Raw genomic sequence first — 27,675 nt, 5'->3', positions numbered from 1 at the left:
AGAGCGAATCGCTCTCCTTCAGCTCTTCCGCAGGACCCCCGCGTTTCCCGGATCAGCACACCCACTCCGCGCTGCCCCACCGCTGGTACGTCAGCGATTGTAGCGTTGACTCCATTAGCGAGGGCTTTGCCTGCCTGGTTAGCGCAGGCCAGCCCCTCGCGGTGGCTCATACGCACAATTGGCTCGGTTACGCGATTCAGTTCACGAAACGGCCCCCCAAGTTCACGGGCGTGTATCTCACAAGGGTCAACCCCCTGTCCGCCCCTGTCTTGCGAGAGGAGATTGTTGCCCTCCTGGCGAAGGGTGCAATCGAGCCAGTTCCTCCAGCCGAGATGGAGAGTGGGTTTTTCAGCCCATACTTCATCGTACCCAGAAAGAGCAGTGGGTCACGACCAATCCTTCTGCGCGTTTTGAATTGCTGTCTGCACAGGCTGCCGTTCAGAATGCTCACGCAGAGCCGCATTCTCCAATGCGTTCGTCCTCGGGATTGGTTTGCAGCCATGGACCTGAAGGACGCATATTTCATGTCTCCATTCTTCCACGGCACCCCCAGTTTCTGCGGTTTGCGTTCGAAGGTCGAGCGTGGCAATACAAGGTCCTCCACTTTGGGCTCTCCGTTTCCGTGGGTCTTCACCAAACTCGCGGAGGGTGCCTTAGCGCCCCTTCGGCTCGCGGGCATCCGCATACTCAATTATTTTAACGACTGGCTGATTTTAGCCCACTCGCGAGAGCAATTGATTATGCACAGGGACAAGGTGCTTCGGCATCTCTGCCTACTGGGGCTTCAGGTCAACCGAGAAAAGAGCAAACTTGCCCCCGTGCGGAGGATCTCTTTCCTCGGGATGGAGCTGGACTCGGTCACCATGGCAGCTGATGCTGGACTCGGTCACCTCAGCTGATGCTGTACTGTCTGAGAGAGCTCGACAGTAAAATAGTAGTCCCACTGAAACTATTTCAGAGGCTCCTGGGGCATATGGCATTCGCAGCCGCTTCACGCCGCTCGGATTACTCTATATGAGACCACTGCAGCACTGGCTTCACGATCGAGTCCCCAGACGCGCATGGCACGCGCGCACACCGAGTCTCCGTTACTGCGCTGTGTCGCCGTGCCCTCAGCCCTTGGAGCGACCCCTCTTTTCTACAGGCCTGAGTGCCTCTAGGACAGGCATCCAGTCTTGTTGTCGTTCAACAGACGCTTCCAACACGGGCTGGGGGGCTGTGCGTTGCGGGCATGCGGCTGCGGAACTGTGGAAAGGTACCCAGTTGCATTGGCATATCACCTTGAGCTGTTGACAGTGTTCCTCGATCTCCACCGTTTTTTTCCGGTGCTGGAGTGGCAACACGTGCTGGTCAGGCGGCGGGGGTATACGCTCTCGCCGCATGTCTCACCTCGCCTGCCGTCTGCTCCTCTGGAGTCATCCGCGGCTAAAATCGCTGCACGCCATTCATATTTAGGCAAGCTCAACCGTGCAGCCGATGCCCTCTCACGGCAGCCTTACGTCCTGGAGAATGGAGACTCCACCTCGAGTCTGTTCAGCTGATATGGGCGCGATTCGGGGAAGCCCAGATCAATCTGTTGCTTCCCCCCGAGATCGCTCATTGCCAGTTGTTCTTTCCCTGACCGAGTGCTCTCGGCACGGATGCACTGGCTTACAGCTGGCCTCGGGCCATGCGCAAATACTCGTTTCCCCCAGTGAGCCTGCTCGCGCAGTTACTGTGCAAGGTCAGGGAGGACGAGGAACAGGTTGCTGGTTGCGCCCCTCTGGCTCAACCGGACCTGGATATCAGAGCTCTCCCTCGTGATAGCCCTCCCCTGGCAGTTCCATTTGAGAGAGCACCTACTCTCTCTGGGACAGGGCACCATCTGGCACCCTCGCTGATCTTTGGAGGTCCTTAGATGCGAGGAAGACTTAGGTAACCTCCGATTGCGGTGGCTATTACTGTCACTCGGGCTAGAGCCCCCTCCCCGAGCGCGCCTATGCCCTGAAGTGGAGTCTATTCACTGAATAGTACGTCTCTCACAGAGAGGACCCCCGTAATTTGCCAGATCAGCGTTGTGCTTTCTTTACGCCGAGAGAAGCTGGAGAGCAGGCTGTCGCCCTCCACACTCAAGGTTACGTGGCTGCCATCTCCACTCTCATGACGCGGTGGCTGGCAGCACCGTGGGAACGCATAACCTCATCATCCGGTTCCTCAGGGGCGCTAAGCGAATTAATCCACCCCGCCCCCTCTCATGCCCTCTTAGGATCTCGCCCTCGCTACAAAAGCCGCGTCAAATCCCTTCGATCCTCGACTCAGTATCTTTCTGTCCCTGAAGACAGCTCTGCAGGTCGCGTTGATATCGATTAGAGGGTCGGGGACCCGTAGGCATTTTTCAGTCAGTGACTCGTGCCTGTAATTGGGCTGGCTTTTTCTCACGTCCTGAGACCCCGCCCGCGATTTGTGCCCAAGGTTCCTACCACTCCGTTTTAATACTAGGTAGTGAGCCTGCAAGCGCTGCTCTCGGAGGAGGCAGACCCAGCCCTTTCTTCATTGTCCAGTTCGCATCTTGCGTATTGCCTGTTGGATATTTCACACTGGATGAAAGATCATCATCTTCAGCTGAACCTCGCAAAAACGGAAATGCTTGTAGTTTCGGCCAACTCGACTCTACACCATAACTTTTTAATCCAGATGGATGGGACAACCATTACTGCATCCAAAATGGTGAAAAGCCTTGGAGTAACGATTGATGACCAACTAAACTTCTCTGACCACATTTCTAGAACTGCTCGATCGTGCAGATTCACACTCTATAACTCTATAACATCAGGAAGATCCGACCCTTCTTATCTGAACATGCAGCTTAACTCCTTGTTCAAGCTCTTGTTCTCTCCAAACTGGATCACTGCAACTCTCTACTAGCTGGGCTTCCAGCTAACTCTATCAAGCCTCTTCAACTGCTCCAGAACGCAGCAGCACGAGTGGTCTTCAATGAACCTAAACGAGCACATGTCACTCCGCTGCTAGTCCGTTTGCACTGGCTGCCAGTTCCTGCTCGCATCAAATTCAAAGCTCTGATGTTTGCCTACAAAGTGACTTCTGGCCTTGCTCCTTCTTATCTGCTCTCACTTCTGCAGATCTATGTGCCCTCCAGAAACTTGCGTTCTGTGAATGAACGTCGCCTCGTGGTTCCATCCCAAAGAGGGAAGAAATTACTTTCGCGAACGCTCACGTTCAATCTGCCCAGTTGGTGGAATGAACTCCCTAACTGCAACAGAGTCACTCGCTATTTTCAAGAAACGACTAAAAACTCAACTATTTAGTCTCCACTTCACTTCCTAATCTGCAATTGCCTCTCTGAATATCACACTAACTGTACCCAAAAAAAAAAAAAAATACTAATACTACTAATACTTCCCTTCTTAGACTTTACAGACCTGAAACTTGCCTATAGCACTTATTCATTGTTGCTCTTAGTTGTATAAATTTGCTTTCCTGTCCTCATTTGTAAGTCGCTTTGGATAAAAGCGTCTGCTAAATGACTTAATGTAAATGTAAATGTATTATCCAGACCGCACTCAGAGTTTAGATCATCTGAGCAGCTCTTCGTCTGTTATGGCGGTCGGCAGCAGGGAAGTGCCGTACCGAAATAAGTTTTCCCACTGGATTGTGGATGCCATTGTCTCGCTTATCAGAGCCAAGGTGAGCCGCGTCCCCCGAGAGTGCGTGACACTCCACTTGGAACTTCGCATCCTCTCGGGCGCGCGCACGCGACGCCTCTTTAACAGACATTGTAGAACTGCGGGCTGGGCGACACCCAACACATTTGCAAGGTTTTACAATCTGCGAGTGGAGCCGGTTTCCTCAAGGGTATTAGGTAACCCCTTGGTGATTGAGGAAATAACTTGGTAGGGTGTTGAAACACGCTTGCTGCACCATTCTCCCTAACATGGAGGTACGTGCGCCTTTTTATCTGTCAGTAAAGTTCCCCATCAGGTGAGCCCTGCAGATTCCTCCGTGGCCCCCAGCACTGACTCAGCGGAGGAGTCACTTGCTGGCCCACTACGTTGTTGGTCTGCCCGCTGGTCAGCCCGCGTTTTGGGTATAGGTGCCTGCTATGCGTGATCCCAACTAGGCGATCCCATATGCTTATTCCGCCACGGTTAAGTCCCCCCCCCCTGGGCGGACCCGTGTCTTCCCGCTCCACTAACCACTCTTTTGCTATGCGTACTTCCCCTTTTTAGGGCTAGTCCATATGTAAATTCTGCCATCTATCCCCCCTTGGGTAACGGATGGCCTCCGCAGCGTCCTCCCTATCGGGATTGCACGCTTCTCAACGTACTGTCGTATTTTCCTAGAATTATCTAGATGCTCACGACTTCCCAAAAAATATATCTAAATCCGTAAGACTTCTGTTGAAGTAGGATAAATTAGGGCCAGGGACACGTTGGAGGACCGCGCCTCCCATGATGTGGGTGCGTCACGCTTGCTTGACTATCCCCTCATCGGGGGCGTTGGTAAGGTGCAGTCATTATGGCGCTTTCCATAGTTAATCCCATTTCATGGATTTTCACAAAGAATAAATCCACTTAATAGCACTGAAGTTTCCCAACCGAAGGGGAAAGTTTGAGGTTACAGAAGTAACCCTTCGTTCCCCGAGGAGGGGAACGGAAGTGCTATACTCCGTCGCCATAATGACTGTCCCTTAGCTGTTTTAAAGTCTCTTCAGCTTAAAAGGATGGCGTTTGCTCGCTACAGGTGTGCTTATATGCTGGGATAATTGGCAATGAAGCACACCTGTGCAAGCTTACGCTGCCAATTCATTGCATTCATTGGCCCGTTCAATACTTTTTCAGACAAGCGGTTTCTGAACCGAATCCTCCCATTTCGTGGATTTTCACAAAGATCAAATCCACTTAGTAGCACTTCCGTTCCCCTCCTCGGGGAACGAAGGGTTACTTCTGTAACCTTGAACGTTTTTGTTTTTATGTGACCAAACTGGAATTCTTTGGACTCGTTGATCAGTGGTATGTCTCGGGAAAAAAAAAAATACTCATGAGCAGAATGGCGCTGTCTTGTTATAGGGATCTTTTGCTGTTGAAAACTGGTGTTGATTGTGGTATTTTAAATGAATTGTATAAAGGACATAAATGATTATTTAAAGTAATTTTGACAAAGACTATGATATCTTTAGACCATACAAAGAAATTTCTAGCAGGACGAATAGCCCAAAGTGTACATCTAAATCCAGTGATCATTTTAGAATGTTTCAGAGTGGCCTGTTCAGTCTACAGGATTAAATCTCTGATTAAAAGGATATTTTATGTTTTCAGTGTGATTTTAAATGTATTTAATCCAAAATTACTCTAAAATTATGAAATATGCTTATTTGAAATTTTTAAGATGTTACAGTCAATTTGGCAGGGCAAACATGGTTTGACAAAATGTTTTGTGTTATGCTTGTGTTTGTTAAATCACTGGTCAAAACCCCTTTTCCAGCCCAGACTGTTCTTTGCCAGAATCGAATCCAGTTGTTGTGGTAAACTCCGTACATGGTGAGCTAACAAGACAAACTGGGAACAGCAGTTAAGCCATCCATCGGAGATAAGCGGTCTGCTAGTAAGCGAGAAAAGGAATGGCGTCATACCACTTTGTAGCGTTAATTTTAAAGACGAAATGCAGCTATATGTACTTCTAGCTACATAATTCGTGATCTCCTGAAATGTATAGGGCTACGTTTTCAGAATGAGCCTATGTTGTCCTTTTTGGCTTGGCAACCATTTTTAAAATGCCTCTTGGACAGTATTATCAGTCAGTACATTCAAGCATTTGTAAAGTCTATTTGTCACGCTCTCACTTTAGGTCAACCATAGTCTCCTGTGGATTTTTCATCTGAAAAGTGCTGTGTAATGTAACCAGATATTTAGGGTTATGCAGAAAATTGAGTCATGTATTTCAAATGAGCCTAGGTTGTAGACACATTTTTGAAGCTTTAAGTCTGCATCTGTTTTCCTCCTCATTAGACTCTGTGTCAGAAAAGCAGTGATTAATTCTGTTCATCTGAACTGATTTATGACAAAGCACTGAGCCATTATCTGTCTGACTGTGTGTCTGCCTCATCATGAATCTTTCTGCTCATGTTCAGAGTAAATGGCAGTGATCAGATGAATGCCTAACAATAACGGATAAATGCCAGGGTGCAAGTGCAGTGTTAGTCAGAGGCCAGGGGGGAAAGTTTTACAATTATTTACCAACATGGTGGTAACAAGACAGACCACAGGCTTTTTAAAAAATAATGCTAAACACAACAAATGACTATAGTTCAAATTTAATGCAAGTGCAATTTTAAATTTGTCATTTTTCCATTTAATTTGCTACAGTTTGTTAACCAACCATAAATTGACATAGATTAATGTGTTATTATTTGTCCTTTTAAAGTAATTTTTTCCTGTTTGATTTGCATTTTTTGTGGTTTTGAGCATGATTCAACTGCTGAATAAATCCCAGCAGACCCATACTCATACATAAACACACTCTACCTCTCCCACAGCTATCAATCATCCTGAAGACAATCTGTCACCAACCTTGATTAATGTAGCACAATGTTGTAAATATTCACAAGTGATGTTCATCTGTGAAGATTCAGTAATTCAATTCAATTCAATAGTTGCTTTATTGGCGTGGCAAATGTTACAAATGTATTGCCAAAGCAGTTATAAAGTTTACATAAAAATAAAAGAACATACATAAATAATAAAAAAACACTGTAAACAGTAGGTAGCAGTTAAAAATAAAATAAAGTAGTAAAAGAAATGATTTATACATTTAATACAAATATAAATACTAATGTATATATATATGTGTGTGTGTGTGTGTGTGTGTGTGTGTGTGTGTGTGTGTGTGTGTGTGTGTGTGTGTGTGTGTGTGTGTGTGTGTGTGTATATATATATATATATATATATATATATATATATATATATATATATATATATATATATATATACAGAATAAGCTGTTGTCTACAGTGTGTCTTTTTATGAAATGTAGTGGCCTTGATATACAGCAAAATAGTTTACTGTTTGAACCAGCTTTTGAATCATCATTTATACAAAGTGCAAACAAGGAGCACAACGGTGAGAGTTTCTGGAACTATTTTTCTATCGTTTCCACCATGTGCATTTCAGACATTCTTCATTAATTATTTTCCAGCCTTGAATGACAGTTCGGGATTTCAAAATTGTAATAAATTGTAAAACAAATATTCCATCGTTCACGTTAATGTTCAATTAAGAGTGGACGAAACATGTCAAGATTTCCTACTCAATCACTTTTAATCATACAAAACAGCCTATGTTGTTTGATGTTGCAAAATGGTATTTTTTTTCTTTTTGGTTTAAATGTGTTGTTATAAACACACCAGTTTGTAACATAAGTAGTAATTTTTACTGTTTTCTGCCATTTATCATTCCTGGTGATTTACCAAAGGGCTCTATTTTAACTATCTAGGCGCAAAGTCTAAAGCGCATCTTTTAAGCATGTTTGCGTTCAGAGCATGTTCTAACAGGGTTCTGTTTATTCTCTTGATAAATTATGGGTCTGTTTTGAATATAATCTGCATTAAACCAGTCAGAGTCTCATCTCCCATTCCCTTTAAGAGTCAGCCTAGTTACACCATGGCACAGTTGCCATTTACATGGCAGACTTTGTAAGTGGAAAAACTGAATGCTTCACTTGTGAGAAAACAGTCCATCTGGATGAAGATAAATATTGAACGAGCCTCCTCTATTTAGCTTCTTTACTTTCTCTTTACTTTACTTTTACTCTTTACTTTTCTCCTTTACTTTCTTGGATAAGGAAACGTACACACTCCACTGAAGATTTCCATAAAACAGGAATATAGCATTTAACAGATTGTTTTAATGCAGTCTTTTTTTGATTAAACTTAACCCCTAAAATGTAAAAAACTAAAACGTTAAACATTAGCAAACAAATACAATACTATCAGTGCTTCTCACAGGTTGAAACACACCATATACCCACATCACATGAATAATTTGAGAAAAAACCTTAATGCGACATACAAAACATTTAATTTTTTACAATACTTTAATTTATTATGACAATGTTATACACTGTTGACTTTCAATGGGTTAAAGCAAAAAAAATAAAAAATAAAAAAGACATCCACTTTCTCTTATTCAGGAGCCATGAGCACCACTGACAGGTCAAATCTGTTTCTCTCTATCTTTCAAGTTCAAAGCAAACTTGAATGCAAAAGCATTTTAAATATGTATATAAAATAGCCTATGTATTATAGCCTAATGACATCATCAAATTAATAAAATATACAGCAAATGGAAAGGGCAAAGGAATACAAACAATCTCTAACAATATTCCTAAATCAAGTCATTTAACTCAAGTCTAAGTCAAGTCTCAAGTCATGACAGCCAAGTCCAAGTCAAGTCGATTCTTTTTTGGATATTTGTCAAGCAGGTCGCAAGTCCTAAATTTTGAGACTTAAGTTTGACTCGAGTCAAGTCATGTGACTCGAGTCCCCCATCTCTGCCAGTTTGTCCAGTAGCTCTCCACATACGTGGGTGGACTTGAAATGCATAGAGGAGTTGATCACAACGATACAGTTCGAGTTCAGCGAAGAACAATTCCAGAAAGCGGGTAAGACAAAAACAGAAGCTAAAAAATAAAATAAACAAGTAAATGACAGGGTGAGAATGTGGTACAATCTGAAGATGCAGTAGAAATTGGGCAAGGGCTTTTCTTTTTCTGGATTGTTTTTAAAACTGTTGGTTTGGTTTAGGAAAGTGGTTGGGCTGGTCAATTGGTGCATTTAAAAACACTACTAGCTGAGTTTAGGGAGAAGGAGGGTGGGTCAGTCAGTTAGTCAGACAACAACGGCATCTGGTGGATTTACGTAAGAACAGCACTCGCAAGACAAATTTGAAAAATGCATACAGCAACCTCTGGTGGATTTGTGAAAACAAAAACTAAAAAAAAAAAAAAAAAGTACCTCCTGGGATGTAATTGCAGCACTCTAGAAATGTGTATAGCAATACGTTTATAGAATGAGCCTGGGTGGGGTTGATTGTATGATTGAAGTTCACTATCAAGCATGAGGGTCAGATTCCAAAATCAAAGCTTTTTTCATTTCTTGATATTAACAACAACAAACAATCCCTTAAAACTTGACTTGATGTGAGATTTAAGGTTAATAATTAATTGGTGAATCCATGTGGTAACATTAATTCATCTTACATTATAAAACAATCAAGTTTAATAGCAGAATTCATGCATAAAAATGCATTATCCTTGATGCTGTGTACAGAAAATCCCTCTAATCAGAGTCAAAGTGAGTGGTGTCATTTTGTCAGATTTTCACATTTTTATTTCAAAGTGTGTAATGCTGTGATTTGCCTTGAGGCTGCTTGGTTCATGGGTTATTTAAGGTTTTTAAAATCCCCATGGAACTGGAACCTGCTGAAAAGGTGGAGGGCACTAATGCACTAATGCATTGTAGTACTGTATTTTGTGTGTGGCAGGTTTTTGGCCTGACCCCATTTCAGTAAACACGTCATCAGAAAATAAAAATATATTATTGCAAGAGAGAAGGGATGTCTTGTCAATTAAAGATTAGAATTGCATTAAAATGAACAAAATTTACTAATAAATAATTTGGTTTGCTTTATTTTTATGCCAACTCATGCCATTTACAAACCATTAATATATACACTTTTATCTCAATAAACTACCAATAAGCTGCTCATTAATAGGTAGTTAATTAACTGGGTAGTAGTTGGGTACAATTGGGAATGCAAAATAAGATTATACTTTATACGTACTAATAAACAGTTAATATTTTAGTGAAGTGATAGACATTCCACGTAAAATTCCATTTAAATGACTTTAAATGTTTTCTTTACATAGTAATACTATGACTCTTTGATCCCAGTGCTCATGGTTTTAAAGGTATACATTATTGCCTATTATTTTCATTAATAGGATTCAATTTTAATAAAAGTCATCTATAACCCTGCTAGAGCACTTTAGTAAGTTGAAGTAAGTTTCTTTATCTAAACAACAAGCAAGTAATTTTTATTATCTATTCACCTTATTCTTCAATGCGGAAGTGCACTTGTTTTTGCAATTGTTTTAAAACTTCCCATTTAGTCGATAAGAGAAATATATTGGAGAAATGACTAGAAATGATAAACCGCAGAAACAATCAAACAACTTGCTTTACAAACAAGTGTAGGCATGATTATACAGACAAAGCAGAATCGTATAATAGGAAAATATCAGTTTGCAACATCAAGCAGCAGAGCGAGCTGCTTTTAACCTCTAAACATAAATAGAACTGAATGAGACTGAAAGTCTCGAGCCAAAAAGATTCAAATGGCCCGCTCGTACATGGAGAATAAAGTGAATAGTTACATTTTAAAGTTTAGCACCCTCTATCGGAAGAAAAAAATAAAGGTTTGTGTCTTCATTAAGAAAGTTGAAAACCTGTATGTATTGACTTTCATAGTAGAACAACAACATATTTTATAGAGGTCAATGGTTCTTTGTTTAAAATACTGTGTTCAACAGAAAACAAGAAACTCAAACAGGTTTGGGACAAGTGGAGGGAGACTGATGACAATTTTAATTTTTGTGTGAACTATCTCTTTCAATGATGTATTACTGGTGTATACAATCAGAAAGCAGTGTAGATCATTATTTAGTCACTTGCACTATTCTTTCTATTTCAAATTCACAAAACAGACATGTATATTTTTAGAATAGGCTTTGTAATGAAACACAAAATTGTTCTGCTAATACAGCACAATCTCTTCCCGAATCACGTGAACCCCTGTGAACAAAACCAGGATCCCCTCTTCTCTTCCCACACCACACCACAGGTCAACGAACAAAATATTATGCAATTCTGAGTGTTTCACAGGTGAGTGGTGAGTGGGCTTGACAAACCACCTGTAGAAACACTCTTCACTATTAAAAAAAGAAATACTATTCCTCCCTCCTAACTCGCTATATAGCAATTAATTCTCTGAAAACAAACAATTTCTTTGTATGATTAGCATTTCTTGTGTGTATAGCCTCTTTTTCTTGAGTTGCTGACGGCATCCTTAGTTTTAAGTTGCATTGGGCAAAACAATAAATTTTAGATCTATATGGCCGTATATCTTGTAAGATATTTTGCACTTTAAATGTGTTCAGTTTCAGGAGTAATTTTGGGTTACAATAGTCTGTGTTACAGTCATTTTTTTTTTTTTCCTGACAGATTTTCATCTTTGAAAATAACATCTACTACAAAGCACAAGTCAACAGCCCATCAATCCGCCTGGTGTCCACAGGCAGTCTGGGGGTCATATTTAATGGACTTGCTGACTGGCTCTATGAAGGTAAAACCCATAAACATTAATAATAAAAACAACACAGTGGACTCTGAGCATGTAATAAAAGAGCAGCAGTGATTGTGAATGTCTGATCTGTTTATTTGTACATCCCTCACTGCATTTGGGTTTCCCCTTTGGGAAGGCAACTTCAGTGCTATGTGGAAAACTTTCACTTATGGGGATTTTGTCAGAATTCAGTCATCTGAAATGAGTATAAAAACGGGCCAATGAAACGCCAATGAGTTGGCGGCGTCAGCGTGCACAGCTGTCATCAGTGACAATCAATTTGGCATATAAGCGCTGCATGTGCTCAGCTGAGGCATCCTTTTCGCTTTCAGAGCCTTTCATTAGCTTCTAAGAGAGTCACTGAGGGTTTCTCTAACCTGTCTACACAGAGAGAGATCGAGAAGCAGGTTCTCCCTATCCAGAGTGTGTATTCGCAGTGGCAGACGGTCGAGCTGGGTTCTTCTCCCTTGCCGGTTTGTATAAGGAAGGAAGTTTCCTAAAAGAGCAACACGGCCGTGCAGGGCGTCTTTTTTAAGATGTCGTTCCGACCGTGCTTTTTTGGATATGGTGGTTTCCTGTCCCGAATGATGGGCATGAGCACTGCATTCCATGTCTGGGGTCCAACATGTTAATGTGGTGCTCAGGGACAGTGCATGCCATCATTGTGATGTTATGTCTGTGGCGCAGCTAAGATCGGGCTCGCTCTTGCAAAAGGGTGACCCACCCCAGTTGTCCCCTGCTTTGCGGCTGGCCCTCGGGCAGATCTCTCACAGTTGCTTTTTGGGCCCCTGGAAAATGGAGACTCCACCCTGCGTCTATCCAGTTGATATGGGCACGCTTCGGGGAAGTCCAGGTTGACCTATTTGCTTTCTCTGAGAACACCCATTGCCAGTGGTTCTTTTCCCTGACCGAGGGCTCCCTCGGCACAGATGCACTGGCCCACAGCTGTCCTCAGGGCATGCGCAAATATGCGTTTCCCCCAGTGAGTCTGCTCTTGCAGTTACTGTGCAAAGGCAGGGAGGACGAGGAGCAGGTCTTGCTAGTTGCGCCTCTCTGGCCCAACCAGACCTGGATATCAGAATTCTCCCTCCTTGCCATGCCCCCTCCCTGGCAGATCACTTTAAGAGAGGACTTCCTCTCTCAGGGACAGGTCACCATTTGGCACCCTCACCTATATCTATGGAACCTCCACGTGTGGTCCATAGATGCAGTGAGGAAGACTTAGGTAACCTAACGATAGTGGTGGTTAATACCATCACTCAGGCTAGAGCACCCTCTACGAGGCATGTCTATGCCCTGAAGTGGATACTATTCACTGAGTGGTGCGCTTCTTGCCGAGAAGATCCCTGATTTTTTGCAGATCAGCATTGTGCTTTCTTTCCTTCACGATAGGTTGGCTGTCACCCTCCACACTGAAGGTTTACGTGGCTGCCATTTTCGCTCATCATGAGGCGGTAGATGGCAGCATCGTGGGAAGGTATAATCTTATCATCCGGTTCCTCAGAGGTGCGGCTCGAGTATTTCCACCCCGCCCCCCTTTATGCTCTCTTGGGATCTCGCGTTAGGGCTTATGAGCCTACGCGGAGATCCCTTTGAACCACTTGACTCGTATCTATGGGATTTCTGTTCCTAAAGACAGCTCTGCTGGTTGCGTTGTCATTGATTTAGAGGGTTGGGGACCTGAAGGCATTTTCGGTCAGTGACTTGTGCCTGGAATTTGGGCCGGCCTGCTCTCATGTTGTCCTGAGACACCGGTATTTGCTGTTTTTTAGTACTATTAATGTTGTTTAATATTTGTCTCAAGTGTGTGGTATGATATATTTGTTATAAATCTAGTATGCTGCAGAACAAATCACCCTAAAAGGGGACAATAAGATTTACAGTAACAGTAAAAACTACAGATCTTTTTTTTTATTTTGGCAACCAAAATCAAAATTTAAAAGGAACATTCAGGGAACCAAAAGCTAACCTTCCCGTAATGTTCTGATATCACTAATGTGTACATTATACAGTAAGTAAATAAACTGGTAAATAAATAAAACATAGTTAAAGCTTTTAAAATGATTATAATATTGTTTTTTTTTATTCATCTTTATTCAAGAGCGCTTTTTACTATGTACATTGTGTGACAGCAGCTTAAAATAGATGAAAAAAATAGAGTAAAAGGAATATTTTTTTTCAAATTCTAAGAATAAATGTCACTGTTGAAGTTCAGTTGAGTTTAGCTCAGATGAGTGTAATGCAAATGTCACTGCTGAAGGCCGATCCAATGAAAAGCAAGAAAGACTGTTTTTTACTTTATATTTAAATGAATAAATGATGGCTTGGTGAGCATTAGAGGCTTTCACAGATCCAATCACTCAAGTAAAGCCAGGTAATCATTACACCACTTAATTTATATGTGACACTGATCATCTTTCTTGCCATGTTGAGGTTTCTCCTGTAGCCTATGCTTTTTATCTGTTGTCCCTTTGAGGCATATCAAACATGTTGTTAATCACTCAGTGTAAAATCCCTGCTGCTATGAACTGTCTGTGTCAGTCCCTCAGGTGCGATTGATATCCTCTCCAGAAACACACACGCACAACCCTTTTAGCTCCACCTGTGATTGTCCTCCATTTTCCTGTCAGCTTTTGCTGTGGTGAATGTTCTAGTATGCTTGGGGTAATAACCTTGGCGCATTACTTTTATACAAAAACAGTTTGTGAAATGAGTTTGGTAGCAGACCAATATTACATAAGCTTAATCATACATTTGCTTGTGTATTATGTAAATGTGTTTATCAGCCTTTTCCTCATCATCCTCTGCTCTGTTGTTCTGTCCTATGAGAGGACATTGGCTGCGGGTTTGTTTGTGACATGCTGAACTGCGTTCTGTGCCCCGTAATTGGTTTTATCCCAAATTAACATCTCAGTCGGAGGCTATTCTTAGTCATATGCTCATACTACGTCTGATTATTTTCTGCTGTCAAAGATCTCTACTGCCATCCTGTGGTTGCATGTTTCATAACATTTTAACACAGCAAGATGTGCAAAAGAGTACCCAAAAGAATACATTTTGAAGCATGATTAGATTAGATTAGATTAAACTTTACTGTCATTACATGTGTACAAGTACAAAGCAACAAAATGCAGTTTAGATCTAACCATGAGTGCCATAGCAGCAAGTGCAGGATATAGTTATGTTATAAAGTGCAGCTATAGAAAAACTATGGTGATATTTACAGATGGATGTACAATGAACATTATATATAGTGCATTCGGAAGGTATTCATAGCGCTTCACTTTTTTCAATTTTTTTTTATGTTACAGCCTTATTCCAAAACAGATTAAATTCTTTTTTTATCTCAAACTTCTACACACAATACCCCATAATGACAATGCGATAGAAGATTTTTTTTTTTTTGTAATTGAAGCAAATTAGTTAAAAATCACAAAAATCACATGTACTTAGGTATTCACAGCCTTTGCCGTGAAGCTCTAAATTGAGTTCCGGTACATTCTGTTTCCATTGATCATTCTTGAGATGTTTCAGCAGCATAATTGGAGTCCACCTGTGGTAAATTCAGTTGAGTGGACATGATTTGAAAAGACATATACCTGTCTATATAAGATCCCAGGCTTGACAGTTCATGTCAAAGCACAAACCAAGCATGAAGACAAAGGAATTGTCTGTAGACCTCCGAGACAGGACTGTCTCAAGGCACAAGGCTAAGGAAAGTTACAGAAAATGTTCTGCTGCTCTGAAAGTTCTAGTGAGCACAGTGGCCTTCATTATCCGTAAGTGGAAGATGTTTGGAACCACCAGGACTCTTCCTAGATCTAGCCGGCCATCTAAGCTGAGTGATCGGGAGAGAAGAGCCTTAGATAGGGAGGTGATCAGTAACCCGATGGTCACTCTGTCTGAGCTCCAGCGTTCTTACAGAAGGACAACCATCTGTGCAGCAATCCACCAATCCACCAAAAGGCATTTGAAGGACTCACAGACCATAAGAAACAATTCTCTGGTGTGATGAGACTAAAATGGAACTCTTTGGAGTAAATGGCAGGCTCATTACCAGGCTAATACCATCCCTACAGTGAAACATGGTGGTGGCAGCATCGCGCTGTGAGGAAGTTTTTTTTAGCAGCAGGATCTGGAACGATGTATGGACATCCTGAATGAAAACCTGCTTCAGAGTGCTCTTGACCTCAGACTGGGTTGACAGTTTTAGATTAGATTAGATTAGATTCAACTTTATTGTCATTACACATGTACAAGTACAATGCAACGAAATGCAGTTTAGGTCTAACCAGCAGTGCAATAGCAGCAAGTGCAGGATACAGGAATAAGTTATAAAGTGCAGTTATAGAAAAACTATGGTGATATTTACAGATGGATGTACTATGAACATTATATACAGGTTGGATCAGCTATGAGCAGATTTACAATATATGAATATATGTGCAGGTTGCTATTAATAATCAGTAGTGTACAGATAAATAAACATAATTACAAATGTATATGTTACAATATATGAATATATGTACAGGGATAGATAAACATGAATAGTAAGCATGATTACAAGTGTATATTTATAGTGGGTGTCTACATAATTACAAATGCCCATATGCAGTGGGTATGTACAGTTCCAATAAGTAAACAGTTCAATGTGATGCATTGAATGTGCAAATTTTTAAATGTGCAAATGTTAAACAGTGCAGTTATTGCGAGGAGTTTAAGTTAGAGGAGAGTGGGGGGTGTATTGGGGGGGGGGGGGGCAAAAGAGTCAGTGGGGGGCAAAAGAGTCAGTGGGGGGCAGAGTTCAGGAGGGAGACAGCTCTGGGGAAAAAGCTGTTCCTCAGTCTGCTGGTTTTTGTCCGGGGGAGCCTGAAGCGTCTGCCGGAGGGCAGGACAGAAAACAGTCTGTGAGCGGGGTGAAAGGTGTCCTTCTGAATACTGCATGCTCTGCGCAAACAGTGTTTCTTCTGGATGTCCTCTATGGCTGGCATTGTGGTCCCTGTGATGCGTTGGGCAGTTTTCACCACCCGCTGCAGTGCCTTACACTCAGCAACAGAGCAGCTTCCATACCAGACTGTGACACAGCTGGTCAGGATGCTTTCTATTGTGCAGCGGTAGAAGTTCACCAATACGGCTGATGAAAGCTGGTTCTTCTTCAGTTGCCTTAAGAAGAATAGGCGCTGGTGAGCCTTCTTGATCAGGCTGGAGGTGTTGGTGGTCCAGGAAAGGTCCTTTGAGATGTGGGTCCCCAGGAACTTAAAGGATGAGACAGGCTCAATGGCTATCCCATTGATGTGGATGGGATCATGTGAGCCTGTTCGTCCCTTTCTGAAGTCCACAATGAGCTCCTTGGTCTTGTTGGTGTTAAGGAGCAGATTATTGTCGGTGCACCAAGTGGCCAGATGCTGTATCTCCTCCCTGTAGGCCGTCTCATCATTGTTGCTGATTAGACCAATCACTGTGGTGTCATCTGCAAATTTGATGATAGTGTTAGATCTATTAACAGGCCTACAGTCAACGGTAAAAAGGGAGTAGAGGAAGGGGCTCAGCACACAGCCCTGTGGTACACCAGTGTTGAGTGTGACGGTGGTGGAGCAGATGTGGCCTGATCTAACATTCTAAGGTCTGTTAGTCATAAAATCTATAATCCAGTTGCAGAGTGATGTGTCGATATCCAGGTCTCTGAGTTTGATCAGTAACTTGGAGGGTATGACAGTGTTGAATGCTGAGCTGAAGTCCACAAACAGCATTCGTGCATAAGTGTTTTTATTGTCCAGGTGTGTGAGTACAAAATGCAGTGCTATAGAGACTGCATCATCTGTGCTCCTGTTGCCACAGTTCATCTTCCAGCAGGACAATGACCCAAAGCACATTTTCAAAATATCAATGGAATGGCTTCACAACAACTCGATGAATGTGCTTGAGTGGCCCAGCCAGAGCCCAGACCTAAATCCTATTGAACATCTATGGAGAGGTCTAAAAATGGCTGTACACCATTGCTTCCCATCCAACCTGATAGAGCTTGAGAAGTACTGCAAAGATTAATGGGCAAAAATTCCCAAAGACAGGTGTGCCAAGCTTGTGGCATCATATTCAAAAAGACTTGAGGCTGTAATTGCTGCTAAAGGTGCATCAACAAATATTAAGCAAAGGCTGTGAATACATATGTACATCTGATTTTTCAGGTTTTTTATTTTTAATAAATTTGCATCAATTTTAAAAAATATTTTATCACATTGTCATTATGGGGTATTGTGTGTAGAACTTTGAGGAAATTAATGTAATTAATTTTGAAATAAAGCTGTAACATAAAAAAATATGGAAAAATTTTAAGCGCTATGAATACTTCCCGGATGCACTGTATCTAAATATATTTTTACAGCGTAGCTTTTAATAGCACAATTTGAATGTGAATTTAACAATATTTCTTGAACAATGCAACTTATAGACTAAAAAAATAATAATAATTAGTGATCTTCTTGTCAAATTCTGATTCCAGAATGTCTCAATGAGCTTTAGAGGTTCTGTCTGCAGTATTACAGGCAGTCATATTTTACGTTCTCCACCATGACGGTCGTGCTGCTCTTCTTGTCTGCATTATGAAATGATGGATGAGACTCCTGAGGCAGAAGCCTCAAGAAATAGGATGTGATAAATCACCCAGGCACTTTTTGCACATGTTGCAGTTATGTATTTTGCAGGATAACCTCTGTATGATGCTTGCAATAAAAATGTGAGTGAATGAAATGATATAATGCTATGTTTTGTGTTTAAACTGTGTTTTATTTGTTTGTGTTTGCAGAGGAGATTTTCCAGAATCACATTGCACACTGGTGGTCACCAGATGGTCTCAGACTGGCATATGCCACTATCAATGACACCCTGGTGCCTAAGATGGAGATACCCATGTTCACTAGTGTGCTGTATCCCAATGGACAAGAGTACCGCTACCCTAAAGTAAATCTCTACAGGTTTTGTTTTCATTTACTTTTTAAATTAAGGTTTAGATTTGTATCTCTGTGTCAGTTTATTCATGGGTCATCTGTCTAGTTTTCATTAGAGATTTCTTCAAATATATACACAAGGGTTGGACAATGAAACTGAAATGCCTGGTTTTAGATGACAATAACTAATTAGTATGTTCTAGGGCCTCCTTTTATAAAGCATCAATTCATCTTGACAATGACAGATAGATGTCCTGCATAGTGGCCAGAGGGAATTTAAGCCATTATTCTTGCAGAATAGTGACTGGATCACAATGTGATGCTGGTGGAGTAAAATGTTTCCTGATTCTCTCCTCCAAAACACCCTTAATTGACTCAGTAATATTAAGATCTCACTGTGCAGGCCATGGGAGATGTTCAACTTCACTTTCATATTGACCAAACCACCCTGTCACCAGTCTTTCTGTGTGCACTGGTGCATTATCAACAGATGAACCCATCTAGAACAAGTTCTGGGACTAGGGAATACCATGATATTGCAGCCCAAACCATCACTGATTCACCCCCATGCTTCAATCTGGGTGTGCAACAGTCTGGGTGGCACGCTTCTTTGGGGCTTCTCCACACCGTTACTCTCCTGGATGTGGGAAAGACAGCGAAGGTGGACTCATCAGAGAACAATACGTTTCACATTGTCATTGTTATTGGATGGGGTTCTTCCTTCACAAAGCCTTGCTGTCATCACAGATGCACCATAAAGACTCACACCAACAATTTGCCACCCATACTGTTGTGTGCATTGCAATATTTTAAGCAAAACTGTGCTATTACCCTGCTAATTCTTCACACTTTACTCTTACTAGTGGAATGTGCAGTTAATGAAGGTTGGCCAGTACTTCCGTTTCCTTGTCAATCTTCTATACATCGCAGCCATATATTTAAAGTTGCCATAGAATGCATTGATAATGTTTAAAAAGTTATCTGATATCTACATATAAAGCATATGATTTAGTAAGCACCAAGCAATCTCCAGAAACATTTTGACAAGTCCATAAAATCCCTTGAAATCGGGTATAGAATAACAAGCTTTGTTTTTACCTTATTTGGAAGGGTCATAAAAATAAATGATCTCTACTCTGATTTCTACTCTACTCTATTTGAGCAGGCATTATTATAAGTATTAATGAGAGGATTCTGTTTCTGTTTTGTATAAAGAAAAAATTTATTTGAAGTTTAATATAATTGAGAATCGACAGCAAGTGTAGATTTTATTCATGAAATTTTAGAGTTTTTGTTAAATCCATGGGTTTCCTTTAAGTGTATTTTAATTAGAAGCTTCAGTTTGAAAGGTGGCACGGGGCTCAGTGGTTAGCACAGTCACTTCACAGGTAGAAGGTCACTGGTTCGAGTTCCGGCTGAGCCAGTTGGCATTTCTGTGTGGAGTTTGCAGTTCTTCCTGTGTTCACATGGGTTTCCTCCTGGTGCTCTGGTTTCCCCCACAGTCTAAAGACATGCGCTATAGGTGAATCGGGTAAACAAAATTGGCCATAGTGTAAGAGTGTTTCCAAGTACTGGGTTGCTGCTGGAAGGTCATCCACTGTGTAAAACATATCGTCACCTCAGAATTATAAGGTTTTATTTGACATTTTTTGTCAAAATTGAGTTATTGACATATTCTTATTAATTGACAACTTATTTACGTTATGGGATGTTTTTTTTTTTTTTTTTATAAAAAAAAATGTTGCACACATACATTGCTATAGAATGCGAAAACTTTAAAGCTTAATATCTCAAAATCATTCAGAACGCAGATAGAACCTTATAATTCCAAGGTGACGATATGCCGAAATAGATATGCTGTGGTGACCCCGGATAAATAAGGGACTAAGCCAAAGGAAAATGTATGAATGAATGAATGAATGAATGAATGAATGAGTTTTAGTTTGAAGGGTATTGGAAATGCATATACTGAACTTTAAATGGGATCTGATTGGTTGGTTGGTAGGTATTGTCATTAAATTCTACATTATTGTCTATTCACCTTTTCAGCAGTGCTGGCTTTAAAGAACACAAACTAAAATTGTATTTTCTTGTAAAACCGTATTATTTACAAATTTTAATCATTGTTTTGCAATATATAAAACTTTTTTAATTAGATTTTAATAGATATAAACATTTAACACATAGGCACATAACATATAGTAAACGGAAGCTCAGCCTTTTCTTGAAGAGGCAAGAAGAAACTTGAAATCTGAATGTTTCAAGCAAGCACAGTTTAGAATTTGTTTCAATAAATGCATATAAAATGAAGGAGATAGCATGAAAAATTGTGTTTTTTTTAAATGATTAAGAATGTAGTTACATGAATGCGTGAAAACGATAATAGAAATTTATTTTGTGAGGTAAAAACACAGTGTCATGGGATTTAGTGACAACTAAATCAGCAGGGACAGCTGCAATTCAACAGTTGCAATAAAACTTTTGCTTTGAAGATTATCTTGTAAGACTAGTATAAGCAGTTTATGTAACTGGCCACAGTTTTCATAACTGTTCTGACAAGCACTGTCCATCTGCATGTTTCTCTTACCTAATACTACTGTTTTATTGTTATCTATTTGCCAGATAGCAGAAAACTTTCTTCTGTTTAATTTGGTTTTGTTTGTCATAAATGATTGTTTCAATCATGTTGCTTGTTAAGAGTCCTTGAAGAGAATGAGGAGAAGGGTGTTTTCCAGTGATGTGATGTTTGTTGTCTGTTTAGGCTGGGGAGGAAAACCCTGAGATCTATTTGTCAGTGGTGAGTCTGAACGGCCCCTTACACACAGTGAGGATGAAGAAACCAGAGGATCCCAGAATCAGGTGAAGGTCTGCCTGTCACTAGAAGTGTTATCTATTGTTTTAAGATAGTTTACTACAACCAAAAAAACTGTTTAAGTTAATAATGTCAGCTATTGTGTTAATGAAGACATCTGGCAAATAATACTAGAATGTTTAAAAAAAAAAAAAAAAAACTGTGAGCAATTAAAAGCAACTGGTGTAACATTTGACAGCCAACCCTTTTTTGTCTTACTGACAGTATACACAATCAAAATTGTCAGTAAACCATTCTCTAGTTTTCAAGCTGCATGTAATTGATCATGAGTGCCATACACATAGCAATATTATGAAATGTTTAAACTAGCACACACACACACGTTATGAAATTTTTCCAGTTTTAACATATCCTGTTGCTTTGATTAAAAGCTTAATCAGCATAATTAGAATCAATTTGACAGTGTTTGAAGTGAGTGTTTTATTAAGTTTTTTTTTTTTACAGGAAAGATTACTACATCACTATGGTGAAGTGGGCAACCAGCACCAAACTAGCAGTAAACTGGCTGAACCGAGCACAAAACAGCTCAATTCTGACCTTATGTGAGGCCACTACTGGCATCTGCACAAAGGTAACTGGCAATCAGCCTTATTCACTATTTTAAACATTTTACAATAATAGTGAAGTCATAAACTACACTGCTAATACAAAATAAATAGATAAATAAATAAATAAATTAATTAATTAATAATAATAATAATAATAATAATAAATCTCCATCTGGATTTAACTAAGCACATATGTAAGAACCTCCCATTGGAAAATTTCTGCATGGATGATTATGTTTCAGGTGATACAAAGTTATTTAACACTAACTGATGCAGTGGGTAGCTTTTCATATCTTAACAGTGCTCCTAGTTTTTCTAAATTTTTGGAGGGATTTTGTGCTATGAAAATGGCTGATTTTGTGGTGGACAGGATCTAAAACGGTAGGGGATTAAACCAAAGGAAATTTGTATAACTCTTTTTTATCCTCGATCGTATACTTTCTCTCTTTCAGATTTTACTCCTCGGAGCATCAGACATCATGTACAGTACCTCCCTCAGGACATGCGTTAGGGCTTTCCCTACCGTAATACACCTAAAACACAAATTGCTTTAAAATTCGTCAATGGCAAGGAAGTGTGTTCTCTTGTTAACTGCGAAAAAGTTAAACTAAACAATTTATTGATTTGATGCACATTATAATACCTGCCATACATGTAAAGCACAAATAATATCCTTTAATTTGGTCACGTAAAAATACTTTGAAAGCACCTAAGGAGATGACTTTAATGCAGGGGTGGCCAACCCTGTTCCTGGAGAGCCACCTTCCTGCAGATTTCAGTTGCTACCCATATCAAACACACCTGAACCAATCAATTAGGACCTGAACACCACGTGATAATTACAGGCAGGTGTGTTTGATATGGGTTGCAACTGAAATCTGCAGGAAGGTGGCTCTCCAGGAACAGGGTTGGCCACCCCTGCTTTAATGAATTTAATGTTTTTTTTTATAATTCCATGTTTAAATGTTAGAATGCTCTAAATGAATAGGTCATAGGGAGGATAAATTGGAATAAAACACAGCCAGGAGCTATTTTTCTAACTACAGCTCCAGAGGTGTAGTTGCAAACATACAAGTTTGTGATGCAGTTTGCGAATGTTTGTTGGAACGATGGATTTGGGAAATGCCAAATCAACAAACTATGGGCCCTATCATACACCCGAGTTGTTTTGAGGCAATGCGCCACGCTCTTTAAATAGCAAATGCATTTGCGCTCATATGTGTGCCCATAGGCGTTCTGGTCTAAAAAGAAAGGCATTCTGAGGCGCACTGCTGGTGCGTTGCTATTTTGAGAAACTATACTAGATTTTTCTTTAGACCAAAACAAACCCGGTCCAAACTCCAGCGCAGAGTTGTGCCTCGCTTACACACTGATTGAGCCTACACACAAGATGTAGAGAGATGTAATATACAAATATCTTTACATATGAAAAAAATTAAAATATTAAGGATAGGCCTGTATATAGGATATAATAAGAATATATATAGGATATAAATATAAAGGATTAAAATATTACAAAACATATTATTTTCTAGCCTACATAAATATAAAAAAAACACAGTTTTTTTACCTTCTTCATCTCGGGAGGCTTTTTCAGTTCATTCATAACAATTTGCTTTTGTATAATGTTGTTATTATTATCAGTATTATTTATTATATGCATATTTATATTTCTTTTATTAAAAACAAGCATAGATTTGCCCAGCTGCAGGTTTTAGACGATATGGGGCACAGCATGTGTTTTAGGATATAACTCAGGTTTTTAAACACACTTCGTTATTATTGTTCATTTATTTGTTTGCTGGAAATTAGAACTGAATTTAGAAATAATTTTGAAACAAATATTTGCACTTATCAAACTAAATTAATTATTTATAGGCTAATTAATGTCTGTGCGTAAAGTTTCCCTATCCAAGAGCGAAAGTGAAAGTAGATCGATTATCTCTCATTCTTGCGTGGTAGATGCTCTGTTTAACTGTTTTCTGTTAAAAAAAAAAATGGTAACTGTTTACTGTTTCCTTGTGAAATGCTCAGTTTTTCCACTTCCACTTACTTTATGTCCTGTAAATAGCAAATGTGCTTATGGCGTGATGCTGCTAGCTCTTAAAGGGAATGGGAGATGACTCTGATTGGTTTATTCGCAAAACACACCTATAACTCATTAAGAAAATAAACTCAACCCTTTTAGACTATGCTCCACAGCGCAAAGCAGATTTTTCTATCCTTAAATTAGCAAATATGGATTCTTACACGCCCTGAAAGCGTTTGCGCCCTGCGCTTTCCGTTTTGCGCATGGACCGTAAAAATGAAAATTAGTTTGAGCATGCCATTTTCAAAGCTTAAAGCAAATTTTAGAATGTGTGACTTTTTTTATGGACAAGCAGTGTATAAAACAACATGGGAATTACAGTGACATTTAAAAGTCTGTGTGGATGACAGTGCCTATTGTTATGTTTAAATGTATTAAAAACCATGTCAGTTCAATAAAAAGAAAGATTAGTCAGTGCTTTGTTTCACAGTATATGAAGGGTTTTGTCTCACACAATTGGAGACACGCTGAGAAAAAAAGACACTAATTTTGCAGTGTATTTTCAGAAACATGAAGATGAGAGTGACAGCTGGCTTCACAGACAGGTGAGTCACACATCATGGCGTCTCAGACAAAAACAGCATGTGGGATGTTTGTGTAAAAGAGCTGCTCACATGTGAATCTCTCCGCAGAACGAACCCCCGCTGTTCTCCAAAGATGGCTACAGGTTCTTCTTTACCCGAGCTGTTCCACAGGGAGGTCGAGGGAAGTTCTTCCACATATCCATGTCCACCTCCCAGGTAAGTCTGTTACTGATTTTGTTACTAATAATGAACTGCTCCTCATGGAGGTGTAACAGCATGTTCATGGTTTCATGTTTCTGCCTGCTTGACTCTTCATTCCCACCTAATGCTGGTGTTACAAATACCATTCAATATCACAGCATGTTTGTTCATTTTAGGCTAGGGGAAAACTGGTTTGATAATCTGAATGGTTTGATAACCTGAATGATAATCTTTTTCCAACTGGTATTAATATGCATTTTCAGTGGTCTGATTACTAGTGGAGTCACATTACCATTTCAATCTTGTATTAACATGCATTTAAATGTGTTTCTTGTGACCACTTGTATTTAGTTTAGTTTAGTTTAGTTTAGTTTAGTTTAGTTTAGTTTAGTTTAGTTTAGTTTAGTTTAGTTTAGTTTACTTTAGTTTAGATTAAATTGGTTTAGATTAGATTAGATTAGATTAGATTAGATTGGATTATCTTAGGTTAAATTAGCTTAGATTAGATTAGATTAGATTAGGTTAAACTAGTTTAGAATAGTTTAGTTTAGATTAGATTAGATTAGTTTGGTTTAGTTTAGATTAGTTTAGTTTAGATTAGTTTAGACTAGATTGGTTTGATTAAATTTGGATTATTTCAGTTTAGTTTAGTTTAGTTTAGTTTAAATTAGGTTAAATTAGCTTAGATTAGATTAGATTAGATTAGATTAGATTCAATTAGATTAGATTAGATTAGATTAGATTAGATTAGATTAGATTAGATTAGATTAGATTAGATTAGATTAGATTAGATTGGCTTAGTTTAAATAATTTTAGATTAGATTGGATTACATTTGTTTAGATTAGAATAGTTTGGCTTAGATTAGATTAGATTAGATTAGATTAGATTAGGTTAGGTTAGGTTAATATAAATTAATTTAGTTTAGTTTAGTTTAGTTTAGTTTAGATTAGTTTGGTTTAGTTTAGATTAGTTTAGACTAGATTAGTTTGATTAAGTTTGGATTATTTTAGTTTAGTTTAGTTTGGATTATTTTAGTTTAGTTTAGTTTAGCTTAGTTTAGTTTAGATTAGTTTGGTTTAGTTTAGATTAGTTTAGACTAGATTAGTTTGATTAAGTTTGGATTATTTTAGTTTAGTTTAGTTTGGATTATTTTAGTTTAGTTTAGTTTAGTTTAGTTTAGTTAAAATTTGACAAGACAGGGTATTGCAGCACAATTCCCTGAAATGCATCAAACAGTCACTCAAAGCAATATTTGACTAATGTAAAAAATACTAGTATATAACATGATAAACAAGTAAAAGTAAAAACAATAATTAAAAACATCAAACAAGAATTTTTGTGAGAGTACTAATGGTGGCTACCTCACTGTTGGAAAATTGAAGTCGGAATATCTATTATCCAACAGCATCATTTTGGATACTCTCTAACTCCTCAGAGAGACCATTACGCCTCAGACTGGACTAGGGATGCACCGATACCAATTTTTTTTTGGAACCGATCCGATCCCAGTACCAAAATTCAGAGTAATGACCGATACAGATCTGATCCCAATACTGTGCCATTTATTTTTAACATAATGCAGTTTTATAGTTCTGGTGATAAACTGAAATAATCTTCTTTAGTAAAAATAACAGACCTATAGGCCTGCTGATGGCACAATCTAACTAAAATCATCATGCCTGCTGTAAACTAGGCTACATTATTTAAGCATTCATTGTGACATTGATCTGTTGTGGTCCAGCTTATTTTTCCATTTTAATATTAAGATTTTTCTTTGAAATCTGTAATAGGCTACCACATTGACCCTAATTGTTAGTAAAATAGCCAGCCTTTCAGCAAAGCCAGATGTTTTTCTACAGGTTTGGTGCAAACATCCTCTTTTCGTTTAATGACAATCCATATTCACCCCATCAATTTCACTTTTATTAATTTAATCAACTACTCCAGGCTTTACAAACTATTGGCAGCACTAAAAGTATTCCCATCGGAAGAATAAACTCAGTCGGATGAATCTCTTCATGCATCACTGAGACCTCCGGTATCTGCGGACACTTTCAAAACTTAGCAGCACAAAAGGGAGTGCATTGAGGATCTGCCAAATATTTTATTGAGCCATTTCTAATTTAAAAATTCAGGTAGGCGTACTTTGTGTGTGAAGAGTAGGTAATAACCCTCTCTACTCCAGTGTTGCGAATGTAATCTGCAGATCAAACACACACAGTGCAACATGATTTAGAAACTGCAATGAACTCAAAATGAACCCATTTAATGCAAAACATTTCTCTACTGATTATTTATATTATCCGGAACAAATAGTCTTGTAGAAAGTTTTTTTTTTTTTTTTTTTTTTTTTTTTGCGTTGTCATGAATGCAACACGCAGCTTGTATCGTGAATGAATTAAGAATGATTTGCAGGCACAGCGGAGGGCAGTGCTGAACTGAACATAAATTTAAGCACCTGAATATACATCTGTAATTTACAACTATAGAATGGCTTCAGAAAATGTGTGATATAGTAGGTATACGTGCCAACTTTCTAGTGCTGTATACAAGACCACCTTTATGGCTTTTGTTGCCTTATAAACTACACAGAATATAGCACACGCGCAAGATACTCAAGAACTGGCCATATAGAAGTCAAGTACATTTGCAATAGAACAAGGAAGACCTACTTTTTTGTTTTTGCAAAGATAGTACATTCTGTGACACACCTTCGAAATCATTTATTTAATGTGGGCATCTCATGGTAGAGCAGAGGATATTTGCACACCCAGCTATTTAAAGGTGGAAACTCTGCAAATTGCTTGTCCTGATACAAAAAGGGGGGCAACGCTCACTTGGACACCCACTGAAGCTAAGCAGGGCTGCTCTCGGCCAGTACCTGGATTGGGAGATCACATGTGAGTTGCTGCTTGAAGTGCCGTTGGTGAGATTAGATGGGGGCACTTAATCTGTGGTCAGTGTGGGTCCTATGGCCCCTGTATATTGATGGGGACTCTATACTGCTCAGTGAGCACTGTCCAGCTGTGAGCATTTTGAGTGACCAGAAAAGCGCTATTTAAATGTAGGGAATTATTATTATTATTATTATTATTATTAT

At 39.6% G+C, this 27,675-nt stretch overlaps 1 protein-coding gene across 6 annotated transcripts in view; it reads left to right on the top strand.

Moving 5' to 3' along the window:
* dpp6b (dipeptidyl-peptidase 6b) overlaps positions 1 to 27,675 on the top strand; it is a 298,152-nt gene that overhangs the window by 250,415 nt on the left and 20,062 nt on the right. For all 6 annotated transcript variants that reach the window (XM_068224691.2, XM_073919875.1, NM_001115122.1 and 3 more), the window contains 6 exons: positions 11,276 to 11,396; positions 18,199 to 18,353; positions 21,102 to 21,199; positions 21,657 to 21,783; positions 24,356 to 24,394; positions 24,482 to 24,589. In XM_068224691.2, the coding sequence (XP_068080792.1) occupies positions 11,276 to 11,396; positions 18,199 to 18,353; positions 21,102 to 21,199; positions 21,657 to 21,783; positions 24,356 to 24,394; positions 24,482 to 24,589 (648 nt within the window). The remainder of the gene's footprint in view (positions 1 to 11,275; positions 11,397 to 18,198; positions 18,354 to 21,101; positions 21,200 to 21,656; positions 21,784 to 24,355; positions 24,395 to 24,481; positions 24,590 to 27,675) is intronic.

Source organism: Danio rerio, chromosome 2 (assembly GCF_049306965.1).
Source record: "Danio rerio strain Tuebingen ecotype United States chromosome 2, GRCz12tu, whole genome shotgun sequence".
Taxonomy (NCBI): Eukaryota; Metazoa; Chordata; class Actinopteri; order Cypriniformes; family Danionidae; genus Danio; species Danio rerio.
This window is presented reverse-complemented; position numbering and strand designations above follow the sequence as displayed.